This window comes from Mus pahari, chromosome X (genome assembly GCF_900095145.1).
Source record: "Mus pahari chromosome X, PAHARI_EIJ_v1.1, whole genome shotgun sequence".
NCBI lineage: Eukaryota > Metazoa > Chordata > Mammalia > Rodentia > Muridae > Mus > Mus pahari.
In genome coordinates this window covers 142,449,497-142,463,150 of record NC_034613.1, presented here as the reverse complement: position 1 = coordinate 142,463,150, position 13,654 = coordinate 142,449,497, and the positions used below count along the sequence as shown (strand labels likewise).

Below are 13,654 nucleotides of genomic sequence, written 5' to 3'. Positions count from 1 at the left end.
AGTTGGCCGTCATTGGGAAGAGAGGCCCCTAGGTCTTACAAACTTTATATGCCCTAGTACAGGAGGAATGACAGGGCCAAGAAGTGGGAGTGGGTGAGTTGAGGAGCAGGGTGGGGGGGCGGTATAGGGGACTTTTGGGATAGTATTTGAAATGTAATTGAAGAAAATATCTAAAAAAAAAAAAAGAAAAAGAAAAAGAAACACTGGAGGGAAGGGGCACAGGCTTTCTGAGGAAGCCACAAACACTCAAAGACTTGAAGAGCAAGGGGCTGGAGAAAGGCTTAGCTATTAAGAGCACTGAGTGCTTTTTTTTCCAGAGGACCTGGGTTCAATTCCCAGCACCAACCTGGTGGCTCACAAGCATATGCAACTCCAATGTCAGGGGATCTGGCACCCTCTTTTGGCCTCCAAGGGCACACAACATACATGCACATGGTGTGTAAGATTTGTGGTAGCTCAAAATGACCATGGTTGTAAAAAGTTAAGTAAATGTCAAGATGTTCTTTTCCCAGAGTTGACCTCCAATCCGTAAGTTTACTCACTAAGGGATAGTCCTATGATTATTGAGAATGGCCCACACAATGTCTCCAGTCCTTAAGTCTGCCCCCTTAATGGTGGTTAAAGGTTAACCAATGATAAACTGTCAGCCCTAAACTGTGACTGAGAACTGCTCTAAAACATGTATAAAAGGTATGTGCTTTAGCTATTCGTGGTTACTTCTATCTGGATTTCAGGACGACCCCAGCATGCTGGATCAATAAACCTCTTGCGGTTTGCACGATCTCCATCTCGGCGTCTCTGTGAGTAGGACATCCTGGACATAAGGCTTTTTGGGTCTTACAGGTGCACAATCATACATACAAGCAATACACACACACACACACACACACACACACACACACACACACACACACGGTTCTTTTTTTCAAATCCCAGGTGGTGGGGAGATATTAACATCGTTAGGCTCCTGTCCATAAAAGGAGGATGGTCAAGTTCAATGTGTTCAGTTTATTCACACACCACAGAGTGCTTCCCAGAACCCGTGTTACCCTTTAGAATGATAAACCCGCTTGGAGATCTGCCTTGGCTTCCCAAAACCAAGGTCTAGTTTTAGTCTATTTATGTGTTCCCTGAACCTCCCACTTCTAGCTTCCCTTTGGTCTTAAAAATATTTCCCATTAGCATGAAATGTGGAGGAAGAGTACAGTAAATAACGGTGACTTCTGTGGGCTGCATAACAGTGTTTATTTCCTTTAAATACATTTACATATAAAACATCAGGCAGTGCTTCAGAAAAACCTAAAAAGTACAAGCAGAATGGGAATTGTATCAGTGCTGATCATACAAATGAAATTCCGTATAAGAAAGAAGCACACTAACTCATAAGCATTGCCCTTGGACTTTGCCGGCCTGAGGAATCAATTGTGTGGCACCTACTACTCTGTTTCAGGCAACCTTTTCTTGTTCATCAAAACAAGGGGCTCCTCAGACCCCTTTCTTTCTGAGTGCTGATGGTGCAGAGGCATCTGAAGCTACAAGTCATTTGTCAGTGAACTGGGGAATCACCCAGCTGCCATAGCATGGAAATGTGGCTTTACCATGACACTAGGTCAAATCAATTTTTCTAACACCTGGGGGCGGGGGGTGGTGGGCAACAATGACAGCAACTTGACAAAGCAGTGTACTGTTTAAAATGGCAGGGATGGGGGAACTTGGGAGGAAGTTGAATCAAGGGTTCTCTTGGCTGTGGAGCCCCTGGGCCCTTGTCTCCTTTGGAGAGCGCCAGTGCTTTCCACAGGCTGGCTTTCTACTTGCACATGTTCTGGTGTGAAAAGGACATCTGTCCTCACAGCTGTTGCAAAAGAAAGTGAAGATGAGACTTTAGATGCAAGGATCAACGTCAAATAGAGCATGCAGTTGTGATTTCATTTCATTTTTCTCAAAGAAAAATGTCCAGACTTGTACGTAAAGTATCAATGCAATATTCTACATGGGCACTCTACTGGTTGAGGTTTCAGCCCTAACAAAGATGTTGATACCACCTCCTGTAAAACTTGGGGGCACAGCAGAAGAGGGGCTGGGGAAAAATGTAAGAATCAGAAGATGGAGAGAAGGGTGAGGAAACACCCATCTTCTAGGCATGCTGCAGACTTTGCAAGCAGGAACTCACACAGCTGTGATGATGTGCCCTAGGCCTACACAAGGACAAACTTTTCAACAGTTAATTATGCATTTCGGGGGGGAACTCATTGGGGTGAGGGCAATGAGCTGTAGGCTACTGGTGGAATCTGGAAGATGAGGGAGTCACTTTCTTCATTTGTGGTCCTATTGGTGGGTGAGCCCAACAAGCTCTGATAGCTAGTTCCAAACCTGTGCTCACAAACATGGCCCCAGATGCATTTATTGGGTCATAAAACAATGGGAAAGATGAGTAAGGAGGAAATGAGTTGACAGGAATAGGCTAGAGTTGAGAGTGTAGGAGTAAAGGTAATTAGAACACATTTTATATGTATATGAAATTGTCGAGGGACAAATTGAATTAATTTTTTTTTTTTTAAAGAAAACCTCAGTGGTTAGTTTGGGTTGGTTTTGAAACCGATAAAAACCTAATAAATGGCCTCCAAAGGTTATAGTCATCCTTAAGTTTCTTTTTTTTTTCATCCTTAAGTTTCTTGCCTACAGAGAGAGAAAGAGGGGGAGAGAGAGACAGAGAGACAGAGAGACAGAGAGACAGAGAGAAGAGAGAGAGACAGAGAGAGAGAGAGAGAGACAGAGAGCTCCCTTAACCCTGTTGTTTAAATGACTTCTTTTATTCCCCGCTCATGATAGTGTAATGGCAGACATGGCAGTACAGGTCTGTAATTCGTGAGACCCTGTTTTGAAACAAAACAATTTAATCATTACTCTATATAGCCACATATTTCTTAGATGCCAAACGTCTGTGTTCCTTTTTTTTTTCTTTCTTTGTTTAAGAGTGTGCTTGGACCCTAAGAGAAAAGAGCCCCAACAAATCAGATTAGTGTGTCCTTTAAATGTCACCAGTAAATCAAGTTAAGGGGAAAGCGAAAAGACCATTGACCTGCAGGTGTCTGGGTGAAAAATTTTGTGCTTTTGGCAGCAACTCTCCAGACTTTCTTTGCATTCAAAGCAACTGCAGTTTTCCGGGTGCTGAATGAGATCCCCCGGACATGGTGCTTTACAGACGCACTCACAGCGATGTTCATCAAATGTCATGTGTGGTCCACAGAGAGCAGGTTCCTGGAGGGAAGAGTGGTCTAAAAGAAACAGGAAAGTGATGATCCAAATTAATTGCAAGTTGCCCATCTTCCCAGTATAACTTGGACCCTCTCAATCGCCTTGTCTATAAGTTTTTTAACCTTTACTATTTCCACAGGGTGAAAAAGATCCATCTGTGATTTTATAACATCAGCATAGAACTCATGTGTTTTTTTAGGTTTTAAATTTAAAAAATACCATACGCTGAATGTTTCTGACAGATGTTTATGGTGGTGACTGACCAGTTAAAGTATAAACTTCTATGCTGGAGAGATTGCTCAAGGGTTAAGAAAACTCCCTACTCTTTCGGAGGACTCAGGTTTGGTTCTTAACACCCACATGGCAATTTAAAACTGCCCATAACTGAAATCTCGGGGTGGGGGTTGGGAGTGGAGGGTGGCTGTTGCCTTCTTGCCTGCATGGGCATTTCATACACACCATGTAAAAGCAATGCAGGCAAAAAAACACTCATACACATTTTTATTTATTTTTTAAAAATATATATAATCCTATGTAGCCAGCCAGTAATGACAAGATATAGCAAGATATAGGCTGCCTATAGGTATGAATATAGTCTTCTCCAGTATTTTAAAAGTGTGGGAACCAGAACTACTAGTGCTGTAGAAATGTTTTCCTCAGAATTTCCAGATAACTAATGATGCATTCCCTCATCTTAGATCACCACACTTGTATAAAACATATAAAGGTAGCTATGAACTGTGGTCTGATCTCGATTGGTGAACTGAAATACATTGCAAAAAGAGTAAGAGACAGGCTAGGAGGCGAGGCTTTCTGGGTAGAGAATGCTTGCTTAGAGTTCATGAGAAGTTTTGGGCTCAATCTCTAGTGGCTTCTAAACTGGGTGCGGTGACACATGACTGCAATTCTAGTGCTCACTCCAGAGGTAGAGGCAGAAGGATTGAAAGTCCAAGGTCATCCTCTGCTACATATTGATTTTAAGGCTAGACTGGAACTCCTAAGAGTTTGTGTCCAACAGAAAGCAAAAGCAAAAAATCAGCTGGGCGGTGGTGGCGCACGCCTTTAATCCCAGCACTTGGGAGGCAGAGGCAGGCAGATTTCTGAGTTCGAGGCCAGCCTGGTCTACAGAGTGAGTTCCAGGACAGCCAGGGCTACACAGAGAAACCTTGTCTCAAACAAACAAACAAACAAACAAACCAAACCAAACCAAAACAAAAAGGACAAAAAAAGCAAACAATCAGTGGAGAAGGTGAAAATTTTGGAAGCCTATGCACTTTTCATCTCGGCATTCATGCAGGTTTTGGAAGAAAATGAATATCTCTTCCCCAAACCTGCTTCTTGTTCAGTTGGCTTCATTTGGGGGCTGGCACCATTGTCCACTAGATCGTGTGGTCAGGGTTTCCACCCTGTCCCTTGTTCATGCCCTTTCTTCTCCATAACACTGCCTCGGTCACAATTTACCCAGTCCCTGGTATTTCTTGTGTCAGTGGCTGCCACTCACATCACAACCACAGCATGCATCCCTTCAGTCTCTCCCTCAGATGACCATCAAATGCAAACCTAATCCCAATCACCACCAAAGCTTTAAATGCATTTTTATTTTTACTTATTTATTTTTTTGAGACAAGGTCTTATTATATAGCCCTGGCTATTCCTGGTTCTTGCTATGTAGACCAGGCTGGCCTTGAACTCATAGAGATCCACCTGTTTCTGGCTCCTCAATGCTGTGATTAAAGATGTGAGCCACCATGCCTGGCCATGCTTTAAGAGTATTAAAGTCTTCCTCCACACACAAAAGGCCAAATATTACATCAGGATATAAAAGATCTTCCATGTTCTTGACTCTAAAAAACTTCCATTCTCATTCTTAGCCCTCTCTTATCCACCCTCCGCCCCTGCCACCTCAATCCAAAAAGGCAATCTCTCATGATCCGGTCTCCTGGTTTTGACTGATCTTTAATTGACACATATTTAGACAAAAAGTCCATTTTGAATCTCATGAATCTCAGGACCAGGACATAGATGAGCTACATAAATCCCTGAGGCAAATGCCAATGGAAGGCAAAGACAAGGAAGGCTTGGTAACTGAAAAACAGTCAAGGATTCATATTGAGCACAAGGTGGCAGCAGAGACTCACAAGAAAACTCTATGCTGCCCCCCCCCCCCCCAGTAGTTTAGGTGGAACACAATCCTGAGGAGTTCAGCACAGTATGTGGCAGAAGCAGAACATAGGTCCTTAGCAAGTTAAAGGGAACAGACACTGGATGTAGGAGAATTAGGTTAAACAGCAACTAACTGGGGCTGACACCTCGAAGTATTTTATATTGGTGTCCATACCTAGGGACATCAACTCTGGATTACCAGTATATCCATCCTGTCCTCAGCCTTGTTCCATTCACTACTATTATTATGTTTTATTCATTACGGCAATGAAAATGAGTTGGACTTGCATCAACTGCATTCATTTGGAGAATAGATGACTGTAGACAAGGAACTTAGCTCAATATCTTTGTATGCAGAAAAGGTATTTAGTATACAGAAAATAATGTGTCATGGGCAAAATGGGACCACCGGGGAAGCAGATGGGAACTTTGGCACATGAGGAAATTAGGAGTGGTGAGAAGTAGAAGTAACTGAGCGATCCTCACCCTCCTTCCTCACCTCCACCACTGTTACAGCTCCCCCCAAAGGTTCCCTGCCCTGTGTTCTGCTCAAAGCAACTCACTTACTTCCACACGGTTGCTGACTGGATCTTTTTACAATCCCAATGGGTGTTACCACTGTCTTTCTTGAAGCATTGGGGTGATTTTCATTTGTCCAAAAGATCACACCGAGGCTCTTCCAGCACAAGCTTACTAGGGCCTTTCACTCCAATCATACAAGTATCCCAGCTACTTGTAGCATGCTGCCTCAATTGTCACCCTTTGCTTTGTTGTGTCTGTGTCCAAACTACGTGTGTGTGAGCCTTTGGCTACATAACATCAAAAATATTTTACCTCCCATCCTAGTTTGAGCTCTTACAATGGTACTGAGAACCAGAACATGAGGACAAGAGCAATAAGAGTTTGTCATTTCATCTGTATGACAGATTCCATGGCTCTGGATTCTTACTATTCTTGCTAGGAGTTCAGAGTCTAAAACAAGCAAGGTTCATGTTGCATGATTCCCTGTGATAGTTTTCAGTGGAACCATGTCACACGTGTGGAAATAAAGTTTAAAAAAAGTAAACCCATCATGTTTGTTCAGCCATATGTTCATCCTAGGATTCAGAGCTTTAACAGATTGGGAGATGGAATGACAGGCTAGCAATTCCCTGTGTGGCTTAGCCCAGGAGCATGGTGTGTTCCAGTTATAGACAAATGTTTCCATGTGTCCTCCTTCATTCCTTTATTTTTCCCCAGATTATTGGCTTGCTTTCAAATAGTGCAGTTGAAAGAAACTATGTTCCAAATGACCTATGTGCTTTACCCCAAAGTAGTTTTCATTAGAGTATAACACCTGCTTTAGGGGGCTTTGTCCAATTTGTACTTTTCTTTGAGAAAGAACAGCAGAGTGAAGGTTCTAAAATCCAACCACTTCTGCCACTATTATCTGTGTGAGAGTGAGGAAATTACTAGCTATCTCAGGACAGACACTGTGTGCTTGTAAAGAGGGATGATCATGAGTTGTTGTGAACATTGTGGGATGTTGTGGCTTGATTGAGACACTTGATCCTCAGTTGTCTTGAGGAAGTTATGGAACCTTTAGGAGGCGAGGCCTTTCTGGAGGAAGTACGTCGCTAGAGGCGGGCCTTACCCCAGCTCCTGTTTTTTCTTTGCTTCTTGTGTGCAGATGAAATGTCATCGGTCAAGCTGGGCGTGGTGGCACACGCCTTTAATCCCAGCATTCGGAAGGCAGAGGCAGGCAGATTTCTGAGTTTGAGGCCAGCCTGGTCTACAAAGTGAGTTCCAGGACAGCCAGGGCTATATAGAGAAACCCTGTCTCGAAAAACCGAAAAAAAAAAAAATGTGATCGGTCAGTTTCCTGCTCCTGATGCCCTGCCTGCCTGCTCACATACCTTCCCCACTATGGTGGGTTACCCTCAAAGCATGAGTCAAAATATGCTTTTTCTTCTGGAAGTTGCTTTCGGTCACAATATTTTGTTACAACCACAGAAAAGTAGCTAATCCATGTGGTCACAGTGAATGCTCAGCCATGCTAATGCTGTGTCCCTTCTGTCAGTATGGTTAGTACTTCACTACGCCTATCCTTACCTTCTGTCCCAGGCAGTGGAGTCTCGTCTTGCAAAACACATTTACATTTGGTGTTATCCCACAGCATGTCAATAGGACAGAGTTTCTTGGAATGAGGACATCTAGGAAAAGAAAGTAAAGAACCAGATTTAAAAGTTTTTCAGGGTAATCCTACTTTGGCAATATTAAGTCACTCTTAATATTTGATATCTAATAATCCAAATATTCTGTGTGGAGCATGTTAGTACTTTCAAATTTTGTTTCTAAGAGTGACACAGGAGAACAAATGTTTGTCTCTCACAGCACGGTAACTGTGAAGAAATAACAACTGTGTGCGAACAGTTGTAAAGACCTTAACTTTGGGGATAAAGAGATGGTTCAGCAGTTCAGTATGAGTACTGTTCTTCCTTGGGGCCTGAGTTCAGTTCTCAGCACCCAAGGGGATCGGCTCACAACCACCTAGAATCCCAACTCTAAATGATCCAGCACTTTCTCCTGGACTCTAATGGCACATGCACAGATGCACACAGATCCACATGCATGCATACACAGACACAAACCTAAACAAAAGAAAATATGGAGCTTATTTTATATTTAGAAATGGCATCTTATGAGATAATAATTCTATAGTTTACATATTCTATTAGGGAAACTTTAGAAACTAAACTTGAATTTATGAGAGTCACTGCTTGCACAGGAGTGAGGAGAGACATGGTAGCTATGAGGCTGGAGCAGTTTTACAATGCATTTGGTCACTCATGTTAAGAACAAAGGTGTTGGGCCAATGTGGCAGCACATCTTAAATCCCAGCACTCAAGAGGCACAGGCAGGCAGATCTCTGAGAGGGTTCAAGGGCAGCCTGGTCTACAGAGTGACTTTCAGTTCAGCCAGGGCTACAAAGTGAGATCCTGTCTCAAAAAATCAAAATCAAAAACAAACGTACAACAACAACAAAAGCCCACAGTAAAACCCTGAAGGTGTCTGAAACTAAACATTCCATGTTCACAATCCTCAAGGTTTGGGGCCCTACTGCAATATAGATATAGCCCCTAGTAAAAAATAATGTGTTTGTCAAATACTATGAGTAGATCTGGTTTTGAAGCCAGAAGATGAAAAAATTTAATGAAGAGAATGTAATTTTTGTAACTTTACTTATATTAGTTCTATTTGTGTCTTCAACATTTTTATTAGTATATATTGTAAAAAAAAATGGTTTTCACCATACCATATTCATGCATGCATAAAATATACTTCACCTGCACTTTTCCCCTCTCTTTTCCCCTCTGCCTCCTCCTCTTCATCTGCTTCCTTTCCCTAAAAATTCCCCTTCTACTTTCATGTCTTTTTTGTTTTTTAATGCTCCATAAAACAGAAAACATACAACACATGTCTTTCTGGGGATGCCTCTATAATGGGTAAAGAAATGCACATACAGTTTTGTTAAAAGCAAGAACAGACATTATCAAGTCCAGGAAATGCTTACTGATCTTCTTCTGGGATCTGAATGGATCTTCTGATAATTGAGTAAGGATGGCGGGGGCCCGTGGGCAAGCACTTACAACCTGTATGGTTGGCAATTTTAACAGGCACTAACTCGGGCACTGATGTCAGAGGCACTGATATCTCAAAGAGCTACAGCAAAGAAAGAGAACCATGATGTAAATTTTATTGTATACTTTTCTCAGTTTCCACCGTCTGCATTTTTGCCCTTATCCTTTATGGTAATGACTTTAGCAAAGTTATTCATGAGCAATGGAGTTAGACATTGTAAGCGGATTGGAATGCTGGGAGTCAGGAGACAGGGGGCCTTATCCAGCTTGGTCTCCTAAGTGTTTTCCAAATCTGTTCTTTTCACTATCATTTGAGTTCTTTAAAATCCCTGCTCTCTTCTCTTGTTTTTGAAATTGAATATAAATTGTAAGGATAAACAAAATAAAGTCTTTGGCGGTTCTTTGGGACTTGGGTGGATTTGATTGTTATTTAAACTACTTACTCATCCCTTCCCAAACCAATTTTATTGATGACAGACAATTTCCTACCTCCTGGCATTGAGCTTGAACATAAAACTTGTTTTGGACAATAAGATGTTAGCTGACACATGATATAGTACAAATTGGGACTGTGCATGCTTTGTGAGATTTATTATCTCTTGCTCATGGTATAGCCATGAAATGGATATAGCCTGGAAGCCATGCTAGTCCAAGGGATGGAGAACACAGGAAGCAGGCTTGGACTCACATAGCACCTTGGAGAGTTTTGATCCTCAGATACACAAGAGAGAATAACTTAAAGCCCCTGAGTTTTAGGACATTTGCTATAAAAAGTATTGTGTAGCTAAATTGGGACCATACGCAGACAGATAATTATAGCTAGTATGCTTATTTCTATGTACCTACCTATACACCTGCTCTTTTGTACATACTTGATTCTTAATTTATTAATCACTTGTAAAAATCATTATATTTGGTGCCCTGGAGAGATGGCTCAGTAGTTAAAAGCAGAAGACCTGGTTTTGGTTCCCAGCACCCATATCAAGTGGGTTACAACACAGGAAACTTCAGCTCCAGGACATCTGGTGCCTTCTTCTGGCTGTCACAGGCACTGCATTCACATAGCAGACACATACAGATATAAATAAAAATTTAAAAAACAATTTAAAAAGCATTATGTTTATTCATGATCCTTACATGACAGATAAAGAAATGCCCAAAGAGCACACACAAATTTCAAGGGTATTTTCATGAAGTGTAGATGAACTTGATCTTGATTTTAAGACATTGGCCACCATTTCATGCAGTACGATTTACTTTGGTTCTAATAGGTAGTTGATCACATGCATGGCTTTAAGGTAGAAAGTGCCAAACTACACATGCATGGCTATTTGGAACAACAAAAAAAAATCCCTGCTGCACACTTACACTTGAATAAATTCATTCATATGAATCATTTGTTGAGTGCCTCAGTCAAAACAAAGCAATCAACTATCTACTAAGTGGAAACAATTCATTCAGGTTGTGTTTATTTGGACCCTTCATCATGTCATGAAAACAAGAACATGTGAGGGTGTTTTTCACCATAAATTTCATGTTCTTGCTCAATTCTTCAGTTATGCTCCAGGGAATAACACGATCAGGAATTGAACCCTCTTACATTATGCAAGCAACAGTTGATTGTAGCCATACTTACGTCATTGTTTCTAATTATCAAATAGTAGGGGTCAGATTTCTGAGTTCCACAATTCTCCAAAAGGGTTTAGACAAAAATAATGCTACAGTGTCAAGGACAGTTTAGATGGGAGGGAATGCAAAATTAAGAAATCTTTACCCTAGTAACAAAACAAATAGGCCTTTAGAACATTCCTTGGCATGCATGTATTTGGCGCCTATATAATTGTCTTCTGCATGATCATGAGGAGACAAGCAAATGCTAGATAAGTTGTATTAACATGTGAAGAATTTGAAACAGAGGACCAACAGGAATGTGGCTTGATTACAGTGTTTTGATAATGCATTCACTACACTTTACAAGAAGATGATAGCTACGGAAAGGAACACTTAGCTACAGGGCAAAAGGTGATGTGACTGATACACTTTATTTCTCTCGTGAGCACTGCAGGATGCTTTCAAAAGTCTTGTGCTGCCTACTGTTCCTTTGTTCCCCATGTTACCCCAGCGATCTATATATCTTCTCTCCTCCCTTCCCTGTTGGGCTGTGTGCCTGCAGCCGCTAGCCCTCGTGACTGCTTGCCTTGCCTCTCAAAGCGCCTGCTTCCATTCCATGCCATGCTAATGGTTGGCAACTGCCAATTGAGAAGTCCTCTACCATTCTCCCTGTGTTCCTTTGTCTGCTCCCTCCTTCTGCCTCTTTAGTTTTAGGGTGAGAGCACACCCTTCCTCTTAACTGGTCCTTCTCACATTCACCCTTCAAGAAACTTTTCTCAGTCACTCCAAGTAAACGAAATACATCAAAATAGCTGCATGAGATGGCACAGCTTCCTTCCTTCTTTTTGACACCCTGTTGTATAATGTCCATATGCACTAATTCTTGATACTGCAGCATTAGGTAGATGATAACTGTTGAGACTGTGCCATCTTGGGTATTGTGTTACCTCCCTGAGCCTGTTTCTTTGCTTGCAAAGGAGGATAGGATATCCTGTGTGTTTGTTTGGGGGAATTAAATGAGGTTCAGCACATAAAGTATTTAGTGTTTGGCAGCAAGGTTAGAGGCAGCATCTTTATTTCCTCATACCTGTTTGGAGATGTAGGAGGTGCTCGTGTTCATACACACCACACTCTCTTCGTTGCAGCAGCCTCCACACCGGAAGACATTTACACAGGGGGGCTTGAAGAATGTGTTGGTTGTCTTCCCCAGCTCACTGGCGACTTCTACACATGTCTCTCTAGGGATGCATTGGGTCCTCTGCCATTCTTCATCTATAACTACAGGAATAATGTTCATTGGGGCCAGTAGGCAAAATGGCCCTGACATGCTACATAGGCATTTTCATGACGCCCTCCCCTCCAATTCTTTTGTACGTGTTTATTTTACTAGGTGGACATTTAAACATGTCTTTTAGAAATGTATTATTTTATTTTATGTGTATGGTATGGGTGTTTTGCCTACATGTATGTGTACCATGTGTGTGGTTGGTGCCTTTGTAGGTTAGAGAAGGGCATTGGATCCCTTGTAACAGGGTTACAGATAGTTGTAAGCCACTATATGGGAACTGAACCTAGGTCCTATTCAAGAGTGACAAGTGATCTTAACCACTGAGAAAACTTTCTAAGCCTTAGATGGATATTTTTCTCTATCCTTTAGGCAAAGATTTGTTTACAAAAAAAAAAGTAAAAGTAAAATGTCTATATTTTTCCATTGATACCATCACTTCATAAAATATTTTCTTTCCCCTTAGGGGAGAGCACTATACCTTGCATATAGCCACACTGGGGCCATCTGCAAAGGGTGGCTAATAAGGAAGTCAGTGGAATAAGGTGAAGACAAAAAGCATGAGTGGCATCTATCAAGAAACATACAGGCTACAGCTGGATAGCACTTCTGTTATCTGAAGCCAAGTAGGACTAAGTTTTAAAATAAATATCTGCTGTCTGCTTACGTAAGTGCCCTGAGACTTGGCAAACACATGAGTGGACATTCCAAGGGAATTTTTTTTTTTTTCAAATCAGACTTTGCAGGTTTGGAACCATCAGATAGTTTACAGAAGATGATGAGATAAGCCCTTTCATTTTAACAGAAGGAGCAGCTCCATGGCCATAGCTAATTTGAGGGGAACCAGAAAAATCGAGATACATTTCTGGCAATAAAAAGGGAAACATGGGGCTGAGGACATGGCCTTGTGCGGAAAGTGCTGGCTGCACAAATGAGAGGACCTTAGTCCAGATCCCGAAAACCCACATAAAGAGCAAGGCACACTGATGTACTGTGGTCCCAGTGCTGGGACGGCAGAGACGTGGCTCTTTGGGACCCGCTGAGCTACAGTTCCAATGAGAGAGCCTATTTCTTTCTTCCTTTTTTTTTTTTTTAAGATTTATTTATTATATGTAAGTACACTGTAGCTGTCTTCAGACACTCCAGAAGAGGGCGTCAAATCTCATTATGGATGGTTGTGAACCACCATGTTGTTGCTGGGATTTGAACTCAGGACCTCTGGAAGAAAAGTTGGTCTTCTTAACCGCTGAGCCATCTCTCAGAGAGAGCCTATTTCTAAAACTAAGTTGAGAAGGACAACTAAAAAAGATGCTCAGCATTAATCTCTGGCCTTCAGATGTACAAACAGGGACACATTTGCATCTGTATGCATGTATACCCATACATGTACCACACACCTCCAAGAAAAGAATACATATTTTTCTTGTATAGCTTTGTTTCATTTTCTCTCACCATTTTTTTCTTTTATTTTGAGACAAGGTCCCAGCTGGCCTGGAACTTGCCATGTAGAACGGACTGGTAGCCTTAAATTCAGAGAGATCCACCTGCCTCTGTCTCTTGAGTGCGGAAACTAAAGGTGTGCACCATCATGCCTGGTGTTCACCATTTTTAAAATACTTATTTATTTGAATTTTCTTTTTCTCTCTCTTTCTCTCTCTCTTTCTCTCTCTCTTTCTCTCTCTCTCTCTCTCTCTCTCTCTCTCTCTCTCTCTCTGTGTGT

The 13,654-nt window shown here is 41.7% G+C and overlaps 1 protein-coding gene across 2 annotated transcripts in view; it reads right to left on the bottom strand.

The window, feature by feature from the left end:
• Positions 1 to 1,221: 1,221 nt before the first annotated feature.
• The window catches only part of Vegfd (vascular endothelial growth factor D), a 28,932-nt gene continuing 16,499 nt past the window's right edge, over positions 1,222 to 13,654 (bottom strand). The window contains exons 3-7 of one of the 2 annotated variants that reach the window (XM_021188358.1): positions 11,737 to 11,927; positions 8,972 to 9,120; positions 7,510 to 7,610; positions 3,080 to 3,275; positions 1,222 to 1,852 (exon numbers count right to left, since the gene is read on the bottom strand). In XM_021188358.1, the coding sequence (XP_021044017.1) occupies positions 1,729 to 1,852; positions 3,080 to 3,275; positions 7,510 to 7,610; positions 8,972 to 9,120; positions 11,737 to 11,927 (761 nt within the window). In that variant the 3' untranslated portion in view covers positions 1,222 to 1,728. The remainder of the gene's footprint in view (positions 1,853 to 3,079; positions 3,276 to 7,509; positions 7,611 to 8,971; positions 9,121 to 11,736; positions 11,928 to 13,654) is intronic. The other variant, XM_021188359.2, reaches the window with a different exon arrangement.